Source organism: Poeciliopsis prolifica, unplaced genomic scaffold, assembly GCF_027474105.1.
Source record: "Poeciliopsis prolifica strain line A6 unplaced genomic scaffold, Auburn_PproV2 SCAFFOLD024, whole genome shotgun sequence".
Taxonomy (NCBI): domain Eukaryota; kingdom Metazoa; phylum Chordata; class Actinopteri; order Cyprinodontiformes; family Poeciliidae; genus Poeciliopsis; species Poeciliopsis prolifica.
The window spans coordinates 4,593,202-4,621,164 of record NW_026562399.1 but is presented as its reverse complement, the minus strand read 5'-3'; the positions used below and the strand labels follow the sequence as shown (position 1 = coordinate 4,621,164).

Below are 27,963 nucleotides of genomic sequence, written 5' to 3'. Positions count from 1 at the left end.
GATGAATGCTGTGAGGGGCTGCTGGAGAACAGGATCAGGATGAGGAGTGGAGCATCTCTCCTTTCTCCTGGGGCATGATGGGAGACCAAGTGAAGCAGACAGAATGTGGCTCTGCGATGTGTGACGACAGCAAGCATGATATGACGTCTCTCTGTCTCTCTTGCTGCACGTTTGTGGGTTTCCCGCGCACAAATGCTCACGTGCTGCAGTTTCCACCCGACTGCATACAAGCACAGGGCATAAGAGCCTTATTCACTCTGACAGACACACACACACACACTGGGGAATGAGAGGAGGCAGCAGAGTGCTGTAAGGTGGCTGGTTTAACGGCGTGGCTGCAGGAAGCAGGCGTGTTTCTGTCAGACATGCTTATGAGACGCTTAACACTGCAACTCTGTGTTGCAGGAAATTAGAGCTGCCCTGATTCAGTTTCTCAGATTTAATTTGATGTTGATGGATTTTCTGTTCATTGTGAAAATGTTGCGCAGCAGATCTGGTCTCCTGCTGCATCTCCTCCAAGATGGCCGAGGTCTGCGTCGGCACACCTGCGTTTCTGGAGACGTTTCCTCAGACTTTGACTGATTCATCAAACATAATATGCTGGAGGCCGCTGGCTAAAGCAGTAGCTGTGCTAATGCTAAAGCGATACACTTTATCTCTAAAACACAAACGGGGCTTCAGATTGTTCAGTAAGTCAATTAATCAGACAAGTTTATTTGTGCAGCACATTTTAGCTACAAGGCAGTTCAAAGTGCTTTAAAAACACAAAAATAAAAAAACTACATTCAGTGAGAAACATAAACAAATTTACATTTTGTCCAGTAATATCATCAAATATCAATTTATGCACATCAAATTATGTCATAACAAAAACAGTAACTTTAAAATTTTTTGTCATCAGTTGTTTTAGTTGTTGATTTCTATTCAGTGGCCGAACAAAATCACTTCAAGGACCACAAATGGCCCTCGGGCCACACTTTGACCACCCCATGTTTATCACCTAAAATCCCAGAGAAATAAAATGTAATTTTCAGTTTTAATGTGAGATTAAAACTGAATTTATAATTTTGTAATTTAGCTGGAAGGAGTGGCTGAACTCCAGCAGATTTAATTCATTCCCAGCTGAACTTTGACCCTGAATTTAATCTGAATTGTGCGGAGCCCTTGCCAATCGTCAACAGAACCGGCGCCGGCCGTTCTGTGCAGCTAGGCTCGATAAATGGATCCAGCATGGCGGTGTGGGCGGGGTCTCGCTGCGGGGGCGGAGCTTCTGCTAGTGTGCTGCTCATCGACCCAATGCAGCGGCGCGCTGACCTGGATGTGCAGCGGAGTGTGAGGCCGTTTCAGGATTACTGTTGAGCAGGCCGGCAGGCCGCTACGGGATGGCTGCAGCTACCTGAGGGGCCAAACGCTGCGTCTGGGGGCCAAGAATGACACGCTGCAACTCCCCCAAGTGCCACAAAGTTATCAGTATTCTAGTGATAAGGACCCCTGTCGCAATAATCAATTAATCACATAGTAAACTAAAACAAACATTCTATTTTCATGATTTATAATTTTCCTTCTGCTAAAAACTGGATGATGAAACTTATTCTGATGGCCTGAATTTACATTTACAGTTTTATTTATTTTTGCTTGCTAAGTAAACAAACTCATCGCAGAATATGATGATGAAATAAAATCAGTCAGATCTCTGACAAACTAAAAATAATCATTTACTGTTTTCTGTATTTTATTTTTTGTCTTCTTAGCTACAACAGTTGTATTTTTGGGCACGTCTACGTCTGCATTACCATTAAATTAAAATCAGAAACCCCACATCAATACTTTGTTACATTTTTCATTTTAAGATTTTACTTGTAATTTGAGAAAAAAAATGTCAGCAAAGTTGATTTTAAATGATTTGTGCCAAATTTCCTGAACCAGCAAACCAACTTTAGGCTGTTCTTGAACTGTGATCAGGGCCGCCAAAAATCATGCTGAGGGACACAGATGGCCCCCGCGCCACACTTTGGACACTCCTGCTTTTGGTAAATCTGACCTTAATTTTTCCACTGATGCAGCTTAAAACGCCCAAACACAAAATTTAAGAAATTTATAAGAACCTGTCAAATTGAAGGAGAAAAATTTAGAATTTTTTACATTTTTTCCCCCACACATCTGAAACGTGCGGCGTGCATTTATATTGATCAGGAATTAGTCAGAACTCTGTAGATCCACCTCTGGCTGCAGTTTCTCTGGGTTTTATCTCAAACATATGTGAACATCTGGAGTGTTTTTTCCATTCTTCATAAAACATCAGGTTTTTAAATTTGGATTTAGGCCTTTGACTAGGCCTTCTAACACATAACTCTGCTTTAGGGAGTTGAACCTTGTCCCCAGTCTGCTGCCAGGTTTCTTCCATCCACCTTCACATCAGCTATTAAACGCTCCCCTGTCCCACATCATGATGCTGCCATCACTTTGTTTTTGGAAATTTTTATTTAAAAACAAAAACATTTATCGTTTTCGTTCTCCGTCCTTCTCTTTGTGTTTCTCTGTCACGTAAAATCTTTAAAATATTGAAATTCCTCTATCAGTGAAGCTCTGATCCTCTTTAAGTTCATAAATATGAAATTAGGATGGTATTCTGAGTTTAGATATTTATTTTTCAGAGTCTCCGAAACGATAACAAAAAAAAACAAAACTCCGGATTTAAACCAGAAGCTGTGAGCTGGAAAATCCTGAACAGGCGCAGAGAGCCACTGATGAGTCTGTGATTCATAACGCAGCAGCAAATCAATGGCTGATATGAATTATTGATCAGTGAACACAACATGGCCACCGAGGCCTGGAAAGGCTCCTCACTGACACATCTAGCTGCCAATTTCTAGACCCAACTTCTAACCAGGGGTCGACACAGTTTGGACAAAAACTCTGACTTTTAAAATGTCTTTTATTCAATATTCAGTCATTATTACATTAGATTAGCATGAATGCTAATCTCAGACCTTCTGGTTTTAGTTCCAGGACTTTTTAGTTGGTTCCTTCAGTGGTTTTTATCTGATAAAATGAGACGAAAACAGGAGAAAATTTCAAAGTTTCTTTAGAAGATTTAAGAGAAATGAGAATTTCTTGAAGGATGCTACTGTTGATGGGAAGAAAATGATGCTTCCCCAAATCCAGACCTTAATAATGGAGCACAGAGAGAGCATGTAGACTGTCAGAGTCAGGGGTGATCAAAGTGTGGGTCCGGGGCTCTTAGTGGCCCTTGAAATTATTATTTTTCGGCTCCTGAAGTCAAGAGTGGTTAACAAAAATGTCAATTTCTTTAAAATATTTGCTTTTCTTTTTATAATGCAACAGTCAAAAGCCATTTTATGTTTTGGAATTTGAATTTTATTCAGATTTCATAAAGATTTTGTTTATTGTTGAGCAGATAAAGTGTCTTTGAGACAAATGTTAGGATTTGTAATGGATTTTGTGGCTGTCCTGCTGTGGTAAATTTGATAATATTCATTGAACATTTCTGTTTTATGCAATGAAAACTTTCTGCTAAGAAATAAATGAGAAATTAGTTTAGCTTATCAAGATGTTACATTATCAACATTGTACAAAATGTTTCTGTTGTAACTGGCAAATCGGAACAATTAGAGGGTGACAAAATTAATCTAAATAAAGATGTAAAAATGTGTTGATTTTTGTTTATCTGGTCAACAATAATAAACATTTTTATGAAATCTAAATAAAATTTAAGACCCAGAACATAAAAATGACTGGACTTTAGTATTATTAAAAAACAACAAAAAAAGAGACATGTCTGTGTCACCAGTTGTTTTTCTTTTCAATTCTTTACTTGTATTCCAAGGCCAAAGGAAATAACTTTAAGGACCACTAATGGCCCCCGGGCCTCACTTTGATCACCCCTGACATAAAACATAAAGAGTCTGATTTTATTTGCTTTTTTTTCTGAATTTCTGAGTCGTGTTGAAGTTTATTTTGGGTGAATCTGAAGCAGTTAATATTTGTTGTTTTCTCAGAGCCGCAGTTTAAATATTCTGAGATGAAAACGGTTGTTTGCTGCTAGCGGGTTTATCTGGCCTTCGTTAGCCGCGTGTCGAACAGAAGAGGAAATGTTTGTTTGTCTCAGAAACATCTTGAGCTTTTCCTCTTCTCCTTCTGCTCTCAGACTGGCAGCGGCGGCTCATTATCTCTTCCCAGTTGTCGTTCCGCGCTGCGAGGAGGAGAAGAAGAAGAAAGGAGGCCATTAGCGCCGAGGCGCGCCGCTCTGTATTGAGAGCTGCTGTTGACTTTATGCTAATCAAAGTTTCTGTTTAACTCAAAGCGTGGCCAAAGGAAACAGTTTGTTTCTGTTCATGTCAGCACAGAGAAAATGTTTGATCAGAACGAGCCCCCACCATCAGTCTCCACCGCCGTGTTACTGCTAACCGCTCTGTTCGCTTTTATTCTAGCATGTAGCCTTTCTGCTAACAGTAGCGTTCATTCCTCTGGTACAACAAAAAATAATGGTTTTAAAAGTCACTTTCTCCAGATTTTCACTCAAAATGATCAAATTCTTGATGATTGTTTGGTGAATTTTTCTGCAAAAAAAGTCAAAAACATCAAATTTAAGTGATGCTAACTCCGACCTGCAGGGGCAGTGTTTGTTCTTTCTGCTGTTCTGCTGCCTCAGCCTTACTTGATTTCAAGGGTTGGAGTAGCTTGTGACTCCAACCTGACAGCTTTCGTTTTTTCTTCATTTTTCTTCTGTATGAAGAAATTTAATGAGGAAAAAAAAATCCTGCCAAATATTTCTAAAATCTGAGATTTTAATCACCAAAACAATTCCTGGAAATGCTGGAGGGACTGAAAAGTTTTTTCATAAGATCTTCTGAGGAGAATATTGATGAAAATGTTGCAGATTATGTCCTTTATAAACAGCCTCTGGCAATTATCGATTTGAATCACAAAAACTTTCATTTTTTGTTTTTACTCGTTAAATAAACAAGCTAATCACAGAATATTTTAATCAAATAAAAACAGCCAGATCTCTGCAGCTCGTTCTTGCAAACAGGAAAATAAGCAAAAGTTTTAATTTTTTCTGTATTTTTTGTGTTTTTTCAGCTAAAGGGACAGTTTACGTCTCTCCTTTTTTATATGCTGGATAAATATTATTGTTTGTGTTGAAAACTGCTGGAATAATCTATGAATTTGTTACCAATCAGGCCCACTTACAATTAACAGTTTCAGCAGGATACTTTATAGTGTCAATAATTTTTTTATATTTATAAAAACATTCTCAGGTTATTTCACCTACAATAGGAATTTTTTCTCATGTTATAAGTCAAATAATCTTCTTGTGAATAATATTAGGGCATTACTGACTTAAACTCACTTCTATCTGTGAAGTGACTTTTAAAATTGTTTTGTTTCAAGTGAACTGAGATACTTGTAGTAAAGACTGGATAAAAATATTTGCTGTGATTTTGTGTTTTTACAGTGCATGAGCCTCAGTGAAACATTAAATCCAGCAGCTTTGGTTTGTTGCCATTATCTGCTCGTTTTACGTTGGATTTAATTTTAAAGTCAACATTTTCTGACTCTGTGTTCCACCCCTGCTCCCAGGCTGCTGACCTTTGACCTCTGCGCTGCTGACGGCCTCCTGTTGTGTGTTTGTCCGCAGTTTGCTCGCAGTATTCCCGCGGTGTCTTCGCCATCTTCGGCCTGTACGACAAGCGGTCGGTGCACACGCTGACGTCGTTCTGCAGCGCGCTGCACATCTCCCTCATCACGCCCAGCTTCCCCACCGAGGGCGAGAGCCAGTTCGCCCTGCAGCTGCGGCCGTCCATCCGCCGCGCGCTGCTCTCCCTGCTCGACCACTACGACTGGAAGAAGTTCGTCTTCCTGTACGACACGGACCGAGGTGAGGCCGCTCCTGGAAACGCGTTCCTGTTTTCCGACGGGAAGCAAATGCAGCATGAGTCAGTTTGGTCTGATCCAGCGATTAGTCTGGTCCCAAACATCCAGTTTAGGGATCAGACTTTTGATGCCAGTTTGATGCTTTAAATTAATGGGAATGAATCTTTCAGTCTGCTTTCAGAAATCTGAGTTCAATAAGGAGCTTATTATGTTTTATAGGACGGGTGTCGATATTGAATGGTTTAAACACCATTCAATGTGGGAATAACTGAAAAGTTTAAACTGGTGGAAATCATAAGGTGTTATATTTTCCAACTGCTCCTTCTTGAACAAATCATGTGAAACTGCATGTCAATCCAAATGATGATTCATTTTTTTATTTCTGCTTTTAGTTTGTCTGTTTGAAATTAAATAAGTAAATAAACGTGCAGCTCTAAATGCACTGCTTACCGTTCACACTATAATTATGATAATAAGTGGATAGCTCTTCTGTTTTGGTGGTTTTCATATGAAAATCACAGATTTTTTTTCATTGCCTTTTTAAAATATTTGCGAGAAATGTTGCCATATGTTTCCTCATTAAACGACAGATCAAATGTACATTGAGGAGAAAAAGATGAAGAAAAACTAAAACAGACTGGAAACATGAATTGTAACTTGACCGAAGTACCAGAGACGAAGTTATTTTTATATATGTATATATATAATTTTTTTTTTTTTTTTTGCTGAAATTTTGCAGTAGTCCTTGTGGAAAAATATGGGGATTTGTTGATTTTGCATGAATTTCCACAATCATGGAATCCTAAAATAATAATTCTAATCATTAAAAAGATTAATAATAATAATAATAATAATAGCTTTCATTGCTGATGTTTCTGTTTTCATTTCAGATCATTAAACTGAAGATGAAAGTAAAAAGAAACAGGCTTTTTAAAAAAAATTATTCTAAAGTAATGGCTCCCCGAATCGGCGTGTTTAGGTTTGGTTAGCGTCGCTGCGGGTCTGATCTGCTACTCAACCGTTTTGAGACGGTTGAACGGCTCGCGCAAAGCCTTTGACTAGGCCATTCTAAAACCTTCTATCTGGTTTGTGCCTGTCTGAGTTGAACTTTAGTGTTTGTAAATGCAGATAAATCTCGGTGTCAGTTTGTTTTATTTCCATCGTTTCTCTTTTTTTTTCTGGTTTAATATCGAAGTGAAACCTCCGGAAAGCGTTTCTTGGTTCACACTCCTCTCCCTGCTGCCGGTTTGTTCGGATTCAGCGCACCGTGTCACATTTCCATTACAGGCAGAGCGGCGGCGGCGCCTGGCGGGCCGCTGCCTCCATCTCTGAGCTGATTGGCTGACGGGGCTGCGGCGCCGACCCAATCTTCTCAGAAAACCCATTCCTGCCTCTGCGTCTCTTATCTGGGGGTCACGCATGCTTGGCTGGGTAAAAAGCTTCTCTTCTCTCTCCGCTCAACAAAAGCCGCAGGAATCTGATCAAGTGTTCTGCAGAAATCCAACATGGCTTCCTGTTGGAGGCGGCGCCGCCTGGCAGAACGACGCAGCGGGACGTTAACGCAGATTCATCAGAAACTTTACAGTGACGAGGCAAAGGCAGGAGACGCAAAACGCAACCAGAGCCGATCTAGATAATCCAGAAACAGAAAGGGTTTGAGCAGCCTTACATGATCAGATATTTTATCATTATACACAGGAAACAGGAAGTCTGAGGAGATAAGAAACATTTACTGACAATGGAGGATTATAGAGCCACACTGAGAAAAAATATAAAACTATCAGAGCAGAATCAAAATATGAGAATAAAGTTAATAAGATGAGAATGAAGTGATACATTTTTTAAAAAGTTTATTCAATTATCAAAATAAAGTGGAACTATGGGAATAAAGTCAATATTGTGAGAATAGTCATAAAATCATGAGATAAGTCACAATGATGGGATTTCGCATTATTTCCACCTTATTTTAATAGTTTTTATTTTCTTCCGTGACAAAACAAAATGTTCTATTAATCCGGTAAAATCTTATTTTGATTTTGTGCTACAAACTGAACCATGGGAAGACTGCTGGCAAAGATTACAGATCAAAGACAGTTTGGTAGAAGGACAAACTATGGTCGCAAAAATGTGAACTCAATTGAGAGTGTGGTGAAGTGTGTGTGTCTGGTGAAGGAAAAGCCGTCCAGACACATCTATACATCGGCCCACTGAGGCATCTATCCTGATCTGAATAATTATGAGGAAATGACAGATGAGAGGAAATAAAGTGAAAATAATCCAGTTTAGAGCAGAGAGCTCAACTCAACCTTCTGCACAATCAAACATTTAACTTTTTCATGCTCCGTTACTTCAGTTTTGCTTCAGTTTTGTTGTCGTTTTTGCTGCGTTGTGCAGAACCATAGTTATTCTCCTGCTAAGTGATTCTGCTTCCTTTCCAACCGGAACTACTGGACAAAACGTTCTGAGAGGAAGGACAAAATGAAACATGCAGCTTGGAAAGGACGGAAAACGCTGGGAGCAAAGAATTATGGGAAATTTTAAAACACATTTTACTGTAAAACTAAATGGAGTGAAAGAAAACAGGCATTTGTCCTGGAGTCATTCAAATTCAGAAATACTTCATTGATCCCAAAAGGAAATGAAATGTTGATGTAATTCATTAACTTAAAGTCTTGTTGTCTGTTCCTTATAAATATTAATAAATGCTTTAATCCTCCAGTTCAGGCATCGCTCACTACAACATTTGTTTTGCTTACGCTAAAACGTTACACAAACACAGCATTTAGCATAAGTTAATGCTTAATCACAGTATCAACATATTTAGCAAGAGCTAATGCTAACACGCTAACTTGAATTCAAATGATCTCCGTTCTTAAATGACTACAACCCTCTATAACCAGTTGAATATATTTTAATATAGGCTTTATACATTTTATATTTAAGCATTTTTTATTAATTATCTTCTTGTTTTATTTTAGTTCTCCTTTATTTGTGTTTAACAATCGCAGCAGTTGTAGGTTATTACATTTTTTGGGATTTTGCACGTCTTTTCCGTCCCATTTGAAAAAGGACTTGATGTTTCATGTTGTCACATTCATGCCATAAAATGAAACGATGAAGCTTATCATCCTGTCACTTCATAATGTTTTGTGTCAGGTAATAATTTGCATGTAGGAACAATATTCAACTGAACGTTTTGGCAGCTTAAACTTTATTTTGAGGAACTAAAGCCGGTACTTCTGAGATGACTGAACGTTCTCAGCTGGTTCTGGTTTTCTCTGAGAAAAGAAACCAAACCAGAAAGAGCCAGAAATTAATAAAGTAACAGGTTAAATGCCTGAAATCCCAGCAGCAGGGGCAGCAGCTCTGTTTGTGGCGCGGTGATGAGACTTCATGTCCCATTGCGCGACGCTCAGCCTGTCCGGTGTAAAGAGGCCAGACAGGAAGTGAAGCATAGCCTGGACTGGGCCGGCTGATTACCAGCTGATGAATGTGTAGCTGGAGGCTGCAGGAGGAACGGCAGCCGGCTGCAATCAGCATCAAACCGACACTGCCTGGACGTTGGCCCATTGAGGCTAATGCTAACGCTAGCCTGGGCCGAGCAACTGCAGCTGCAACACGTGGGGAGAGAGAGAACATGTTGTCCTCCTGCTTCTGGTTTCTGGACAGAGTGGAGCTTTCATCACTGTATGGCAAGCTCATTTATCATATAACACCAGGGCAGAAAAGTCAGGAGTATTTGTTTTAAAGGGCCAGTAATGTGTTTTCTAGGCACATAGCACCACCTTGTAGCATAACCAAGTCACCATGTCAACTTTCCACATCATAAAAATGCTGTACATCAAATATGAGTTAAAATAACATTTACTTCTAATTTAATGCTTTGAAATTGGGTGTGTCTCTTTAAAAACTCCTGCTCTTAAGCTCCGCCTCCAGGAAGTCAACCCAACATGGCTCCTCTAATAACCTTTTTACGGTTTTACCAGTGTTGCTCTGACCAGCAGCTCCTATTATGACTTCAGCAGTTCCACCAGATGTTTGCTAATTGCTGCTGGCTAGTCTGAAGGAACTGAGTGGAGGAGGAGCTATGTTTTGAAGGCGGAGCAAGGTCCAGCAAGTTGAATGGTTGCCATGGAGATCAAAGGATTTCATAAACATGCATAGAAGAGTCAACACATCATTCCAGGGCGTAACATGATGAAAAGGTGAAGAAAAAAAACTCCACACCGTGATTTTCCTTCCACCAAATTTCACCGTTTTAAACTTTCTGGATCTTGTGCGGTAAGAGCAGATAGAGGCAAGGGTTCTTGAGTTTACTCCTGATTTTCTTTGTCAAAAATCTATAATTTGAGTTTTTTCTGAGGCTCTCCGTTTTATATTTTGACTCCTCTCACAGAAGTATTGATTTTATTAAATTGTGTGAAGGTTTATAAATTGATTTTTGGTTTTTCTCATCCTGAGTTGCTTCTTATTTGGTAATCCAGAAACTTTTCTGTGGCGCTGAATCAGCCGTCATTTGCTGCTCTCTGAATGCTGACAGATTTCTGCTCTTTTCTTGGCTTTCTGCCTTCAGTTTCTGATTAATTAAACACTTTGACATGTCATGTAACTTATGGGTCTATTTGTTTTTCTTAGTTCAAGTAGATTGAATGAGTTGGTACCAGACCCATGTCAAAGGTCTAATTATAATGTATTTATTGAGTTTTTGGTTTGTCAGGCAGATAAATCTCGTTTTCTTACTGTTGTGATGACGGCTCATGTTGTTCAGTGATAACATGCAGATTCATTCGTTACAAACATTTTTCATTTTTACAGTTTTGACTGGTAAAAACTGACTTTCATATCTATTCCTCTAATTATTCAGTTTTGTCTTTATGTCTCATTTTTCTTTTCAGTCCTGTTTTTTTTGTCCTGTAATTTTTTTGTTTTCTTTCACTTTTTTTTACTCCTCTTTTATTTAATCTTTTCACATTTCTGTTGCTTGTTTCAGTTCTTGTTCCATTTCTTCCTCTCATTCCAATTTTTTCCCTCGGTTTTCTTCTTAATGTCTCCTCACATCGTTAGTTTTTTTTCCCATTCTGCCTATTTTCTATTTTTCTTCATTTTTACCCTTTCATCCATTTCTTTCCATCTTTATTTTTGATAATCTTTCTTTTTTTTTGTTCTCTGGCTTCTTTTAGCTTCCTTCCATTTGCTACTGACTTTCCTAATGTCTCTCAGTCAACAAAAAGAGAAATCAATTTTTAAAAAATCTGAAATGCCGTTGTTTTAAAGAAATCAAATATGTGCAATTTATATTTATATACAGTTTAATTTGATTTATTTGGTTGAGACGATGCACATAAGTTGGCATTTCTGTAATTGCATAATAATTATCCAAAATGCTGTTTTTCGTCTGTTGTAACTGGACAATACTTGATTTGTCTTGCTTAAAACAAACAAAATGACTTAACTACATAAACTCTGTCAACAAATACAACAAAATAATAATGAAATAAAGCTGCAGTCCTTTATCCAACAAGTTTTTCTCTCCAACGCTTCATAAAATAACCAACAAACATGATTATTTTCCGGTTTATCATGTCTTTAAGAATTTATAAAACATTACTGCTGCTAAAAATACTAAATTATTATGCGTGAAAATGTCCCAAAAAGTCCCTCAGTGAGACCAAAAACCAGTTTTTCTTGTTTTCAGCACAAAACCTCATTAATCTTCCCTTTCAACTGGAAACACTTGCTCCCATCTGGGGGTTTGGCTGTAAAAAAGCCAAAATGCCACGAACTGCTTCCTCTCTGCAGGGACAAGTGTGTGTGTCTCTCTGTGTGTGTGGGTGCATGTGTGTGTGTGCATGTGTTTGCGCGTGTGTGGTTGTGTGTGTCTGCGTGTCTGCGTGTGTGCGTGTGTGTGTGTGTGTGTGTGTGTGTGTGTGTGTGTATGTCTTGGCACCAGCAGCCCTCTAATGGGCAGTGAAGGGCCAAGGAGGGATGGAGGTGTGCAGGCAGCCAGGTTGCCAGAACGCAGGTTAAGCCACTAATTGGGAGCAAAGGGAGCCTGGTTGCCAGATTGTGATGGCCACCAGGAGGGGCCGTTTAAGGGGGACATCTGCTCCTGCAGGAGGACGGCTGCCCTCGTGGCCGCCGTCATGGCCGCCCTGCGCCCAGCTCTGCCTCCAATTCGGAGCTTCGATCTGGAAACGCTTCAGAGTTTGTTTTGACTCCTTGAGGATGTGGAGATTCAAACTGCAGTTTTAAACTTCCTTCCAGTTTCTGCTCAGAACCCAGGTTCTGTTTGCTTCAGATCAGAAAGCGGATCCAGACATGAACCTGGACAATAATACAGAGCCCAAATATGAGATGAACAGAGAAATATCCTGTCTGTTGTTGAGCAGCATTAAAAGCACCAACAGACTCTGGAATATTTAAACTTAATCCAGATTATCAAGAATATTAAATGATGTCAACAGAACCGACTTCAAGAGTCGGGGAAGACAATAGCTTTTAGAAAATGCCAGAAGTAGAAAATTATTGTAAAACTAAATTTATTACAAGAAAATATTCAGTTTTAAATCTTGAACTGTTTCTCTAATAATAACTTCTAAATAACAGGATTAATGTAAAAGGCTACTTACAGAATAAAGATAACTTTATTTAAAATGAAAGTTTAAAAAGCAGCAAAGCAAACGACCGGGACAATCGTATTCGGGAAAGCTAAACATGCTGAACGTTTTCACAGTTAGCTTAAGTGGTAAAGGAAGAATTAGCTCTGCCATTAGCACATTAGCCGATTAGCAGAAGACACAGTTACCATTTTAGCTTTTTAGTTTTGTAAAAAATTGTCAAACACTGAAGTTTATACTGTAATACACTAAACTAAAAACTAGATCGATCAGTGGAATACTGATCGATAATCAGAGGGCGTTGTGAAGAGTGTGAGATCCTGACTGTCTCTGTACCCTGTGTGTGTGTGTGTGTGTGTGTGTGTGTGTGTGTGTGTGTGTGTGTGTGTGTGTGTGTGTGTGTGTGTGTGTGTGTGTGTGTGTGTGTGTGTCTCAGGGTACGCCATTCTGCAGGCCATCATGGAGAAAGCCGGACTTGACGACTGGCAGGTCAGCGCCATCTGCGTGGAAAACTTCAACGACGCTAACTACCGCCGCCTGCTGGAGGACCTGGAGCGCCGCGAGGAGAAGAAGTTCGTCATCGACCTGGAGGCCGAGAGGCTGCAGAACATGCTGGAGCAGGTGACTGATGAATCAACTAATCAATCAATCATAAAGCACGTTTCAGAAACACGGCAGTTTGAGAAAACATAACAGCATCATAAACACATCATACAGTCAGCAGCAGTAAAAACTAATAGCAGATGTATGTTGCTGAGTTCTATTGTTAAAGAGATCAATACAGAGCAAATATCATGATCAATGTTTCAGTTATTATTGTCCAGAGGAATCTAAACATGTGGAGGTTTTAGCCTAGATTTCAAGCTGCAGGATGAAACTTTCCCTATGTTTGTTATAAGAGATAATCTATCGACCTCTGACCTGAGAAGACACTGCTGCAGCAATTAATGCGACTAAAGATAAATGCATGCATGAGTTTCTCACTCATTCTAATCCCGAAATGCTGATCCGGTGATGGAAGGCCAACTTTGTTACCGTCTCTATGTGACTCTGTATGTTCAGCTGGTTTTTACCCTCGTGCTGCGGCTCTCGGGTTGCAGCGATGCCTTCAGGTCTGCAGGGATTTAATGTGTCATCATGCCAACATCTTCAAAGAGTGTTTCCCTCCCCGTCAGGCGGTACTGGGAGGACGCTGTACCTGCTAATTAGACCAGTTTGAACCTGGGAAACGTCTGTTTTTATCTCCAGTGATGGTCGCTGGCAGCAGCTCACTCAGAATCTGCTCCTCCCTCCTCTTCCTGCTGCTCCTCTTCATCATGGCCGCCTCCGTCTCTCTGAGGGCCGGCGGCTTCTGCTGCCAACTCTCAGCTTAATCTGAAGTTTATTTATTTAGATTTTTACTAATTATGTTAAAACTAGCGCCGTAGCGTTTCACTGGTTATTTGTGTTGCTGAACTCTCTCACCTCCACCAGTGAGTTGTTGATGAATGCTAATTGCTATTAGCATAACAAACTTTTCATCCAAGGGATTTTATTAATTGATAAAAACGTCCTGGTTTTGTAGAAACACAAAAGCTGTAAATGGCTGCTCAAAGTCAGACTTTATTAAATTACCTGAAGATAAATACATGAAGTAAAACTGCAGAATATGTTTTTAAAAACTTTTTTTTTTCTTCTGCTGCTTTTTATTTTCATTATTACATTGAATAGAGTTTCAGATTTTTTTGTTTTTTATTTTCATTCATAATTCGTTTCTTTGACTGTGAAGCAGTTCGGTTTACAACCCTGAAAGGATTTTATTAAAGGCTTTTTTTGTTTTCTGTGCAGGTCTGTGAAATACTTCATGCAGTGAAAGAAATATTTCATTGGTAGGACGAAAATAATCGAACGCATTTATAATTCTTGTAGCTTCCTTCTAAAGCACATCATCGGGTTTTATGTTTGATTTGTTTTGCCCAAAAGCAACTTTTCAATAAAATGTTGTTTTCTAGATGTAAATAATGAGTTAAATGATCTTTCAGCAGCAGGAACTTTGTTCACCTTATATCCCCGTAACCAATATAACCGCATGTTTTCCTGCTTCACTTTTCATCAGCTTTGAAATGCAGCCTGGATGCATATGCGGGAGGTGAATGGTTGACGGTTCAGTTTCCGAGGCCGAGCTCCTGATCCGGATAACAATGAAGCCGCTGAGTCACTACAGGACGTGGGTCAGCTTCCGGCGCCTCGTTAGTGTGGAGTCAGAGGTTCAGAGAGCAGTCAACAGGAAACGCATCATCACTGGGGTCCGCCCTAAGATCAGCACTGGAAATCAGACAGATAAAATCTGTTTTATCAGACAAAGACCGTCCATTGAGCTCCACCTGACACCAGTTCAGTTTAATCCGCTTTAACCCAACTCCAGTCCACTTGTCTATAAAGTCTGGTTCTTTTCTTGGAGGTGTGAATGCTAATCGAGCTCTGGTGCTCCAGGCCTCGGTCTGGTGAACTCTGGTTCAGTTTGAACGGCAGTCGTACCGCAGACCGCTCCAAAAGCAGGAAGTGGACTACAGCTTAGGGCATTCTGGGTAAATACAACCAAAACAAGCGTGTCAGCCTCGCGCTAGCGAGAGAAATGTCACATGGTCTTTAGACAAAAGAGAAATCCCAGTCGACCTCTGTGAGGCGGCGTTTGTAAAGGAGCAAAGTCAAACATTAACAGCAATAATTTGGGTTATTTAGCCTGTCATAACCCCGCCTCTTGCCCAGAACGTTAGCTAGAGATAGGCACCAGCACCTCCTGACCCCACTGGGGACAGGAGTGTCAGAAAATGGATGGATGGTTAGATGGATAGCCTGGCATTAAAGGAAAAAATGTCTTCTAATCTTTTTATTTCTTTTTCTCTTGTTCAACATTTCAGCTTTAAACAAAGGAAGAGCCGTTTAAAAGGCAACCCAGACGTTTACCAATAGATCCAGAGTGATGCCTGATGATGAGATCCACAGATCTCAGCCATTAAACGTGTTTTCCTGCCAGATTGTGATATTCTGTCGTCCTGTCAGATTAACTCGGCTGTGTCTTCCTCAGATTGTGAGTGTTGGGAAACATGTGAAGGGTTACCACTACATCATGGCCAACCTGGTGAGTCAGTTGCCTCCATCTTGGTTTTCCTCTCCAGGTAGTGTGACAGCATGGAGTCGTCTGTAAACGCCGCGACTCTCTTCCTCTGCAGGGATTTAAGGATATCAACCTGGAGCGCTTCATGCATGGGGGCGCCAACGTCACCGGCTTCCAGCTGGTCAACTTCAGCAACCCCATGGTCATCAAGCTGATGCAGCGCTGGAACAAACTGGACCAGAGGGAGTACCCGGGCTCCGATGCCCCGCCCAAGGTACCAAGAACCAGAACTAGAATTAGAACCAGAAACAGAACCAGAGGTAGAACCAGAACTAGACCCAAAGCTTCTGTTCAGGTCTGGGGTCCAAAGTGGGGTTTTGGGGCCTTATATGTCCCCTGAATTTATTTATTTATTTATTTTTGTCGCCTCCAAATCGAGTCCAAGAATGATTCAAAACTTTTTTGTACACAGAGCGAATTTATTATCAACATTCAAACAGCTCCATTTATTGCAGGTTATTTTTTGCAGTTTTTCAGAGGAAACACTGGGAGGGAAATCCCAACTGGAACTCCCCCGTAAACTAGCAACCCAAGCTGAGATCCAGCAGGTTTTGTTGTTTTTGTTGTTGATTTGCCATCCAGAAGCCTCTCGCTGTATTCTTGTTGGTTGCACAGAAGGCTCCACGTCTGCTTATCAAAGATGTATGGTTGTATGATTTTGCTTTTGTTTGTAGCCATTTTCATGTCAGTGTAAACGTTGAGTTGGGGGTGTGGCCAGTAGCAGGTTATTGGGATTTAAAGTGACAGAGACCCAAAAACAGCTCAGAACAGGGAGAACTGGGGAGTTTAAATCTCATTATTTAAGACTGATTTATTGCACAGAATGTAATGAACGTGCTTTGACTAGGCCATAGTCTTATCCTAACCTGCTCTAGAAAGCATTATAGGTCAGGTTTAAAGCCGAAATGTTTTCATTTCATTTTGAAGCTGAACTCTGGTGTTTGCAAAATGGGGATGACTCAGCCGGTTGGAGATCTGAGGAGAGGAAGAGCCGTCCGCATGTCATCCTGCTCTGCTGCATGCAGCAATGTGACAGTCTGACCCACTTCCTGCTCACCCGCGCACGGTTCAGGCACTGGGGCATCACGCCTCGGCGGCTCATCTCTGTGTCCAGCACAGATCTCTGCTTTAGACGCAGCAGCAGAGAGGAGCCGAGTGTGTGTGAGAGTGTGTGTTTGATGTATTGGGCTGGTGAAATTAAAAGTTTACACCAGTGTGATAACATCCATGGTGTGTGTGTGTGTGTATGTGTTGATGAATTGCTCTCTCTCCTGGAAATCCACTCAGCCTAAATGAGTGGACTCCCCACTGAGGCTCTGCGATTAGCCTGATGCTAAGCTAATAAACAAACGCCGTGGCGACCACTGCCTCTGCCATCTTTACTCATTTAGATTCATAAAAGCAGCAACGCTTCAGTCGAAGCTCTTCTCATCAGCAGGCAGAGACCTGATGAGATAAAACGTATTATTATTATTATGAAGTAGGATTCTCACTCAGGCTGGAGTTTTTCCTCCATCTGGCCGTCAGTTATGAAGCCATTGAGCCTCAGGGCCCAAAGGGGACAAAAAACATGCATGTATTGATTCTTTACCTTTTGTCTTGTTTTTTATTTCTAGCTTAAATCCTGAAGGCATGTTTTTTTTTCTCCCCCAATACATTTTTTTTCTCTTAACTGAATGGAATATTTTTCCCCAGGCCCAAAGACAAAATAATAATAATAATTGTCCTCTGTTGTTTTTGCTGATAAATGAGAAACATGTATCTTTATTGTCCTTCAATATTTGGTAGAAAAACACAATTGGACAATTTTGACACATTATTAGTTTTTTATGCTCAGCTTCAGAAAGAAATGTTCCACAAAAAAAAGGCAGCTTTAAACTATTTTTATATAAAAAAAAATTACTTGCACATGTTTACATTTTTAAGACTTTTTGGGTCTTCAAAGGAAAAATAAAACATTTCAGACTTCCGTCCATAATCATCTGGTATTGAATTTCTCAGTGTGCTGCTTGTTGAGATATTTACCTGCTTCATGTTGTCAGACAGGTTCCTCGTCATGGCTTGAGGTTCATGATTTACGTTTCACTCGTTTTCCTGCATCGTAATTTTACGATTTTTTTAAAAAAAATTTTACTCTGATTTGATATTAAAATAATTTCTTCTCTAAGCGTCTCAGCAGTGCGCTCCAAACAAACCGAAGCATCGTGTTTGTGTTGATGGAAGCAGGCGCCAGGCTGTGATTGGTCGGGCAGCAGCAGGGGGCGGGGCTGAGAGCGGTCTGGAAGCCATAATGTTGCAGTGAGCAGAAGGCTAATGAATGGGGTTCAGCCCCGGCTTCAGGCAGTTAATAAACTCCCGCCAGCCGGGGTAATTAATGCCAGGCTGCTTCCCGGCTGGACAAAACGCTTCCCGTTACCCCCCTCCACCACCCCTCCATTAACCCCCACCTCTTTATTACCCCTCTACCCCCAAAGCCAGGCTGCCGGTTCGTCATTCACTCAATTACCTCTCTGCCCTGCCAGAGGTTAGTTTCAGGAGAATTTATGGCGCTTTAAGGGGAGCAGCATTTTTACAGGGCAAACAATCAGGAACAGCAGCGCTTCTTCAGGTCCCAGATAAATGAGGGCAAATTGGTGAGTTTACACCGGGGGCGGGGCCTCTGCTCTGCTCTAGGCTTCCTCTCTGTTTCCAGGAAATAATGACTGGAGTCTCCTGCTCCTGTTATGTTGAAGAAACTCTGCAAGTCCTCTGAGAACCCCTGAACAGCAGAACATTAACCCTGTTGGGCTAAATCAGAGTTTAATTGGGCTGATTTGTCAGACCGGGTCGGGTCTCTCCCGGCTGCACTTACAAGGACTTTCATTTCATTCTGCCTGCTGAGTTTTATATCGTTTTTAAAGTGTTATAGCACCTGACAGGCCGTAGACTCGCTTTGACTTGTTCCATCTGCATCTGCTGTGGTTCTCTTTCTCTCTGCTCCGAGTCACACCACCAAACCCTTTGATCAACCAGTTCCCCTCCTCCCCTGTGGGGGGCGCTGCACTAAGAACCACTGAAGGAAATGACACAAAGAAGACTCTGAGAGCAACTTCTTTCTTCATCAGGTGGAAATAGAAATGGAGGTTTTTGTGTCGTTTCCTTCAGTGGTTCTTGGTGCAGCGCCCCCACAGTTCAGGAGGGGAACATGTTGCTCAAAGCATTTGATTGGTTTGACTCAGAGCAGGAGAACTACAGCAGCTGGAGGGGGAACAGATGATGAAGTTTTGTTCCAGTAGAACCAGGTCTATTGGACCATCAGGAGGAAAATGTCCTGAAACTCCAGACGGCCGGTCGGAAACAGCCCTGGTTATCTGTTAATGCCTGCTTGTGTCTTGCAGTACACTTCTGCGCTGACGTATGACGGCGTGATGGTGATGGCTGAGGCCTTCAGGACGCTGCGCAGTCGAAAGGTGGACCTGTCCCGACGAGGGAACGCCGGGGACTGCCTGGCGAACCCTGCCGCCCCCTGGAACCAGGGCAAAGAAATGGAGCGCACCCTGAAACAGGCGAGTGGACCTGGAGTTCATTTAGGCGCCACCATGAGCTGCTCCCATTTGATCACCTTCTAATCATAAAACTTCTGTTGTAATTGGCTTTAATGTGACAAGCGGTACATAAATGTAAAGTGGAAGGAAAATAAAACAGGACTTTCAACATTTTTTACAGAAAAACATCCGATGAAAAGTGAGACCCATTTTGAAAATGAACCTTTTGGTAGACGTGCTGACATCATGATGATCTAGATTCACTGAAGATGTAAACATTGTAAGACTCACCTATAATCACAGATTTGAACAAATGTTGACCTTATTTGATCTTTCTGAACCTAAGGAGGCTTAAAGTTCAAAGGTTTCAAACTTGAACATATTTTAAGTGACAGACCAACAGCAAGAGAAGAGAGGGAGAAATTAAGCAACAAATCTTTTAAAGTGAAGACTCTGAAACAAAAAAATGCCTTAGAATGGCCTAGTCAAAGCGCAGGCCTAAATCGAGCTGGGAATCTGTTGATTATTGATGTCTCTGTGTGGAGAGTTGAGGAAAATCAGTTGTGTCGTTTTCCTTCAGCTTCACATTTATTTACTGCTTTATTTGTGGCTCAGATAAATCGGTCAAGGTCTCGTTGGTTGGTTCCCCTCTGCATGACGTCACTCTGTCTGTCTGTGTGCAGGTCCAGCTGCAGGGACTAACAGGTAATGTTGAGTTTAACGAGTTTGGTCAGAGGATCAACTACTCCATGGACGTGTTTGAGCTGAAGAGTAACGGACCCAGAAGGGTAAGACATGAAGACAGAGACCAGGTCTCACAAACGAACCGCCTGAACTAAGTTTGGGGCTTTTAGTTTTTTTTCCAGAGTGGAAGGATTACAGGATAGCAACTGTGATGAGTTTTAAAGCAACGCTGCTGTGGATTTTAACTCACTGGCATCGATAAGTGATGCTGAAGTATCTCTGAATATCTTATAAAAATCCGTAGCTACTGAATTTTCTCATCTGAAAGTTTTAGCCGATGACGTCCCGTTATTTGACCGACTCGAATCTCTTAGCATGTTCCTGTTGGAGTCCTGTGAAAATTCCCCAGACTTTCTGCAGTTGGGTCATTCATAACAATTTATCAAATAATTTTTCTACAACTTTCCAAGTTTTAATTTTTTCCTGTCGTTTCAGGTCAGAGTGATCTGGAACATTAAATCCAGACATTTTCTGACTAACACTGTGTAAACAACATAATTAATCTCCAGCATTGACTGTTGTCAGGGTACAACCTGCTCAGAGAATATTAATGGGAATGCAGAGTGATATTTGAGTCATTATGAGCACGCTGAGTGGATGACAGAAAATAAACCTCCTGTTGTTCCACTTTAGAAGAATAACATTTAAAAAGCTTAATCAAAACCTCCAAATTAATGACATTCATTTAAATGATGAGTTGATGTTCACTTCTGACCTGAACTGTGGAAAACAGTGTTTCCAATATATAACAATAAGCACCATCACAGGATGGGCTCAATGCATGAGCAGCATGTAACCGCCTCATTGTACAGGATTAGTTCTGGTTCTGGTTCTGGTCCTGTTTCACTGCCAGTCTGGAGTAATGGAGAAAGAGAAACACCACAGATCTCCACAACTTCAACTCACCTTCTCGATCGTTGGAGGTTGGACACAGTTGGCTGTTCTGGGTCCAGATTGGTTCCCAGCTTCCCAGAATGCATTGCGGTGAACCGTTTAAAGTCTTCTGATGTCTGGCGTGCTTTCTGACCAGAGTCAGCTGTAAAACTAAAAGCATGAATGAAAGGCCTGTATCAAAGAATCACTTCCTCAAGCGCAAACCATACAGGAAGGAGTTTAATAGCAGGTTTCCGCCTGTGGAGGGCGCTATAAGCACATGTTCTGTCATTGATACATGGCGGGTTGAAGTTAGCACTTTAGTGTTAGCTTCCCCAAAATACTATGTTGGTGTAACAGTTTGTCGTCAGTGGAACTGTGTAGGGTTAGCGTTTTACTGTTAGCATAGCTAATGTTTTAGCTTGCAGTTCCCTCCTGTTCATTAAAACAACTCTGCTGTTTAATATCAAGCCTGAATGACAGCAGAGGCTTGTTGCTGAGCCAGTTCTATAATATGTGTGTGCATATGCACACACACATATATATATTTAATGTATTTTTGACCTTGTTTTGATTAAAAACAAAAGACAGGCTGAGTAGCAGCTCGGATGGATGGATGGGTTTTCCCTTATTGTTTTCTTTGGCCTTCGTCTAAACATGGCCGACTCGCCTCACCTGTAGCTGCTGCTTTTTTGCAGCGTCAGCTGCTTAACAAACAGGTCAGTGTTAAGAGTAGCTCTTCTTCTCCACTGCCTGTAAATCAGAGTAATATCAAAGATGTGCTGAGGCCACTGTGATGGATGAAGTGGTTTAGGGTTGGTAGGATTTAATGCGTGTTGCGCCATTTTCTGTTATCATAAGTGAGGTGTAAAAAACAGCCTTGGGCAGCATCTCCGCCTCTGGTCTGAGAGGATGGATGTGTGTGGAAGAAATGGAGGCGAAGGCGAGAGCAGCTGAGAGAGTGATGGGGAGAGGATGAAGTGAAACAGAAGGCAATCTAGGTATGCTGGTGGAGGAGAGGAGTTCCCATCAATCAGAAGCTGCTTTGGCCGGCTCCGGGACACGTGGGTGTTTGTGTGTGTTTGTGTTAGGTCAGAACCTCGCCCCCACATTCTGCATGTCCTTCAATCATCCTGAGGCCGAGCGCCGCTGGCCCCAGCCCCGGCCCCGCCGCCTCCACTCTGTCTGAATTATGGCTGTTTACAGCGCCTGTCACAGCCTCTGCATCCTCTATGATCTGTATATCAGTTTGACACAAAATTGCTTCTCACATTCCGGCTTTTTACCATAAATTGCTGCGACACTCCCTGGTCGCGACGTGCCGATGCTCTGACTGAAGCACATCCTGGATGTCACTTCCTGGCAGTCACATCTCCTTCCAGAGGTCAAGCATCTCCTCCCAGATGACCTCTGGAAGGAGATGCTTGCAGACAAAGAGAGATCTTCAAAGATTAGTCATTAAGTTGCTGCCTAAGCGGCATCACAAGATGGAAGCTGTTGCAGGATGCAGCATGTGGAATAATCTGGAGAACAAAAAGAAGATTTTATCTGAGAGTAACATGAAGTTTAATTAGACTGAGTTCAGGCCAACGGAAAACATAAATTTCAAATGTCATGTCATATACAGATGGTGCCGATGCTACAGATGTGTTGCTAAATGGCAAAAGGTCTTGATAATACTTAAAAACCAAAAGGCTGAATTAACTACATGAGACCTAACAAAGAAGGATCAGGGACAAATGGTTCATTAAATAAAATGGTCAATCAGAAACAAATAATTACTCATGCTAAACGCTATATGTTAGTTGCTGATGCTAAATGCTAATAAGACCTTATACCATATTTATCTAGACTGCTAACAATGTGGTAAAATCCTATTTATTCAACTTTATCATAGAATAAAGTTGAATAAACCATTTTCAGGCATTAATTAGCTAATCATGTTTAGCTCAATACTGTGAGATGCTAATGCTAATTGTTAAAATAAATTTGAGGACCTCTGGTTATTCCAGGCTTAGTATTTGGGTAATTGAACATTTTCTTACATATTTCACCTATTCAAGGATTGTTTTGTAAAGAATTTCTAAAATACATCTTTGGAATCTGAATTAGGCTGCCTAGATGCTATGCTAGCTGACATGCTATTGGCTGGAGTTTCCAAAGCAGCGAATCCAGGAGAACCATTTATTTTCCTGGCGATAGTTCCAAGACTGTTTCCAACATGTGTATTAATGCATTTTAAGCTATATTTGGTGTAACTATTAAAATAGGGCATTATAAGTGTTTTTATACAGATTCTGGTATTTACATTTCAAATTATGGATTTATAAAAGTATTTTGACAGGAATTAGATGGAGGAAGACATGAAGCAAGGGTCGGAAGGTCGGGAATTGAACCCCAGATTTTCCTCCATAATCATGTTTACCAGCCAATGATGGAACGTTAATGCTAATGTTATGACGTGATAAATGGCCAAATGTATGAAGATGATGATGGTCCTCTAAAAATGAGTGAGAACTGAAATAAAATCAGTTTCTTAACTTCTCTTGACAGATTTATTACATTTTGTTGAATTGCTGAGGACGACGTAATGATTCATTTACAACTATTGACTTATTTTTATACATCTGAATTTATTTTTAATGTACTAATAAGCTTATCAGAACCCAGCAACTATTATTTATCCGTAGCATTTCAAACACATGAACCCAGTCAGTATAATCAGGGACTGCAGTGGTGAAGAATGCGTCATGTTTCCAGCTTTCAGCTAAATGCTTCATCTGATATCAACTGTCCTGAGAAAACCAAATCTGAGGCGTTTGGTCTGACATTCATGGTTTTATAAAACTAATTACCGTTTAACTCGTAAAGCAAATAAATAAAGCTTCATGTCTTGTTCATACTGAGGTTCTTTGCTTTGTCACCCAGAACATCTCCAGTAAACTCCTGTGGTTCATCAGTAATATTAATAATTAATAGAGTTCGGTGTATGAACTGGTTGTTCTGGTTCTGATGTTTTGCTCTTCTTGCAGATCGGCTACTGGAACGGTGACGACAAACTGGTTCTGGAGGAGGAAACCCAGCAGCTTTCCAATGATACCACAGGCATGGATAACCGAACCGTTATCGTGACGACCATCATGGTAAGCCAGCATGCTGCACTGCCTGCCTTCTGCACTTTTTCTCAGACATCTTTTCTACAAAACCTGCTTCCTTTGAAGGTTTAAATAAATATTTTAATCTGTGCCACGCCCTGATTGCAGCTTTTTTACTATCATCGGACGCTAGGGCTGTAGCGATTCATCAGATTCATTAAATTGTTTTACTGTTACAGCTGGGTGATTATTTGTGTTGGGCAATGCTCTCACTTGATTTGTGGACAAACGCTAAGCGCTTTTTGTGGACAATCGCTAAGCGCTATTAGCACAAGCACTGGAAAGAGACGGCTGACTGTAAAACAGAGTCTGAGTTTCACATTAGTGCGACTGCGATGCTGAAATGCCTCAGCAGGAAACATTAGAGTTTAGATCAGCTCCTAAAAATCTGATTAATTAACTCTGGACACCTGAAGTAAACCCGACATTTCATTCTAACCTGCTATCAGTTTTAAAGATGCCCAAACCTGACTTTGCTCTCTTAAGGCTTAGTAATGTAAGCCTGTTTTTAGCTTTTGCTTAAAATCTTCCAGATCCATTTTGTCACTTGCTACAATACATTTTACAAAAAAACAAATGTAAAATCTTCAAACTTTTCACTTTAGCAGTTAAAGTGAAATGTTTTGTTTCTCAGCTGTTTTTGCACCTGGAGGAAGTGAAGTCAATTCAGCTTCCTCCCTCTATTCAGACCAGTTTAACAGACTGGTCCCCAGTTGGACAGGACAGGACATGAAAGGCCTTTGTGGCAGTGATGGACACAGAGACCCGAGCCCAAATGAGGCCCAGAAGAACCGGAGCAGAGGAGAGACAGCGGCCATGTTAATGGATTCCTGTTCAGAAACACTCAGAGCCGTAATGGAGTCCCAGGAGAGGGAGGGGGATGCATATGGAGGGAGAAGCTGGCTTTGTTGTTTTTCAGAGGATGGAGGACGTCTCTTCACAGACACGCTGTGCGTGCGTGTGTGTGTGTGTGTGTGTGCGTGCGTGTGTGTGTGTTTTGGGTCCTTTAGGTGTAAAACTGCATGTTTTTCTCCCAGACTGATGGATCCTGGTCTGTAAAGTAGCAGAGCTGCTGTTTGCTCTAAATCTGTCACTTTGTCAGACTATCTGCTCTTACTTACAGTATATTACACACTGAGAGGACTCCCTGTAAGCCCTAAAACAGCTTAGAAAGACTAATGCTCCCATAATCACACCAATTCAGATCCATCACCTTGCTGTGTAGCATGATTTTACTGTTTCTCTGTGGCGGCTTCCTTTCAGCGCCGGTTCTGGTGTCGGATCAGCGTGTTTGTCAGTCGTGTTTGGAACAGACTTTGTGAAATATCCTGATGTTTCCTGTTTGTCTTCTGAAAGCTTAAATCCCTGCTGTGTTTAAATGCAGCAGCTTAAACTAAAAGGAAACATTTGATTATTTTAGGATAGGAAATAAATAAGACCAAGAAAAATTATTTCACAACCTTGACATGATGTTTTATTTTAAGTTAAAATATGAAAAGTGGTGGAAATCTTTTGGTCATTTTTGTTTACTTTTGTCATTGCAGAAATTACAGTTAGTACAAAATGTCATGGTGTAAATAATAGGCACAGTTCACTGAATCTTAAAACCGTTTAGTTTAACGAGATGAGTTCAGTCGATCACTCAGAAGAAATGAACGTCTCGCGGAAACAAAGCACAAGTTTTTAATGGTCCAATATTTAATGGTTCTGGGAGCAGAAACTGTTTCCAGTGAGGATGATCCCTGATCCTGCAGCAGCAGGAACAAACCGGAGCCAAAGAAACTGTTTAGCAGCTACATGACATAAAAACTGGAAGAATGCATGAAGAGGCTGCTGGGCGAGTCGGTGCTGCCTCGGTGTCGCCGGGTCATTTGGACCGCTGGTCGTCGATCTGGTGCTGATTAGCGCTCCTGACCAAACAGGCCGTTTGTCCCGAACACAAACCCAAACACCGAACATGGACCCAAACAAGCCGGCGTAGCGCTGAGCAAACAGGTTCTGTTTGGTTACGTGTCGGGGTGTTTGTTTGGATCTGGATCATGAAGCAAGCCGGGTCGTGTGTTTGTTCTGCACGGCCCGTGTCATGAGCCTCATTAGACGGCGGCGGAGCGGTGATTATTGACCAGGCTGTCAGCCATGTTGGCCTTTAAAGTGAAGACTGAGAAGGATCGCTCTCTCTTCCTGTGACTTGGACTGTTCTGTCAGAACCAAGACCAGAACACCCATCCATCCAGAACCCATTGAAACCTACTGGAACCTCACCACTCAAACTGATGCAGTTTTATCTGCTTCAACCTATTTTAGTGGGATTTAATGTGATGGATCAACATAATGTTTTCATCCATTTTCTTACAAAACATAATTGTGTTCATTAAAGATGAAAGATGTCAAAAAGTCACTGACGTCTGTCAGAGTGAAGAGGATTACAGGCCTTAAAATGTCTGAAATTCATTTTGAAAACTAGGTTTGCCTTTAATATTTTAATCAGATCTTCAAATCTGTCTTGGTGGGTTTTGTTGTTGTTGTTGGGTTGGAAATATTTTCAGAATCAGAAATCACCAAAATTATGACGCCATACAAAACGTGACATTTGATATCAAGAGCTCACAGTGTGAAAACATTAAGTATTCATAAATGAACATTAGAGGAAATAAAATCAACATCCAGTAGAAGATAATGTATTTGTCCATTTTATTTTCTAAAAACAAAAATAAATTCTTTAATCATGAAAACAAATATTCTTCAATAGACATTGATCAAATTAATTATAAGCAGACTTTTTTTATGTAACGTAAGTTTAAATTATCTGAAGGTAAAAGTCTCAGAACTGACATCTGAAGCCGGTTCTCAGTCTGAAGGAGTTCTTCTGACGTCTGGACTCTGACCCAGCTTCGGTTCTGATCTCCATCACTTTGAGAACAAACATTGGAAAGAGAAAAGTGTTGAGTCGAGTCTCTGAGGAGACGCAGCAGCGGTCCCGGTGAGACCTGGTCCATGGTTCTGGTTCTGGTTGTTTGGAGCTCAGATGCTAGGAATTGAATGTTTTGGGTTTGGTAGATCAGCTCCAGGAACAAAATGCCTCCTTGAAGAGTCGCAGTAAAACAGCGGGGATGATTTTACAATCACACCTGTAATGTGTCTCTAAATTAACCCCAGCGTGAATCCTCCCGCCTCAGGAAGTAGACTGAGCCGCTCAGTAATTACATGGTTGGCGGTTCGACCCGGTTCTCCGTCTGTCGCTGGAGTGACCTTCAGCGAAACTCCGAAACCCAAAAGGTTCCTAATCGGCAGGAACGCTGCTGCTGAACCGTTCCGATAGGAACCAATGAACCTTTGTCTGTTTCACTGGGATTTAATGTGACGGACCAACATAAAGTAGAACACAACGCCAAAGCAATGTGAAAACTCAGGAATTCACCGGTCTGTCCCTCTGACGGATCTCCTGTCCAAACTGAGTTCACCCGATTCAAACCGAACCCAAGTCTTGTAACCATGTAACCCAAATCCCACTTTTTCACGACGTTCTGGACGCCTGATTCTGATCTATTACCGCAAAAAAGTCAGATCTGTTCCACTTCCATTTCTGGAACTAAATCATATCCTATCGCATTTATCCCACATGAATAAAATGGATAATATATGGATTATATATTCGGATAATAATACGTATCATTAGTAACAATATGAGTAAAGACTTTATTCATATTTCTATAAATAAAATTGTCATAATACCAGAATAATGTCGTCTCTTTAGGATGATGAAGTAGTAATTTTTTGAAAACTCCAACATGAAAATTTTAAAATAAATAAGAGTAATGTTAAGTTACACTTTATTGGTTTTACATATAGGAAATATTCATCTTTTTACACAGCATCATCAATAGCCGGACTTTGACATTTTTTAAAAACTATTGAGTCTATTTAGAAACTCCAGATTTTCTGAGCTGGTCAGATCTTTTTGACTCTATTAAAACTTTCTTTGTATTAAAACAACA

The 27,963-nt window shown here is 40.9% G+C and overlaps 1 protein-coding gene across 4 annotated transcripts in view; it reads left to right on the top strand.

The window, feature by feature from the left end:
- LOC129370697 (glutamate receptor 4-like) overlaps positions 1 to 27,963 on the top strand; it is a 108,889-nt gene that overhangs the window by 31,553 nt on the left and 49,373 nt on the right. For all 4 annotated transcript variants that reach the window (XR_008607084.1, XM_055046855.1, XM_055046853.1 and 1 more), the window contains exons 3-9: positions 5,663 to 5,902; positions 12,952 to 13,136; positions 15,583 to 15,636; positions 15,728 to 15,886; positions 19,050 to 19,217; positions 19,880 to 19,984; positions 23,846 to 23,956. Coding sequence is in view for 3 of the 4 variants with exons in the window: in XM_055046855.1 (XP_054902830.1) it covers positions 5,663 to 5,902; positions 12,952 to 13,136; positions 15,583 to 15,636; positions 15,728 to 15,886; positions 19,050 to 19,217; positions 19,880 to 19,984; positions 23,846 to 23,956 (1,022 nt within the window). In the remaining variant the exon portion in view is untranslated. The remainder of the gene's footprint in view (positions 1 to 5,662; positions 5,903 to 12,951; positions 13,137 to 15,582; positions 15,637 to 15,727; positions 15,887 to 19,049; positions 19,218 to 19,879; positions 19,985 to 23,845; positions 23,957 to 27,963) is intronic.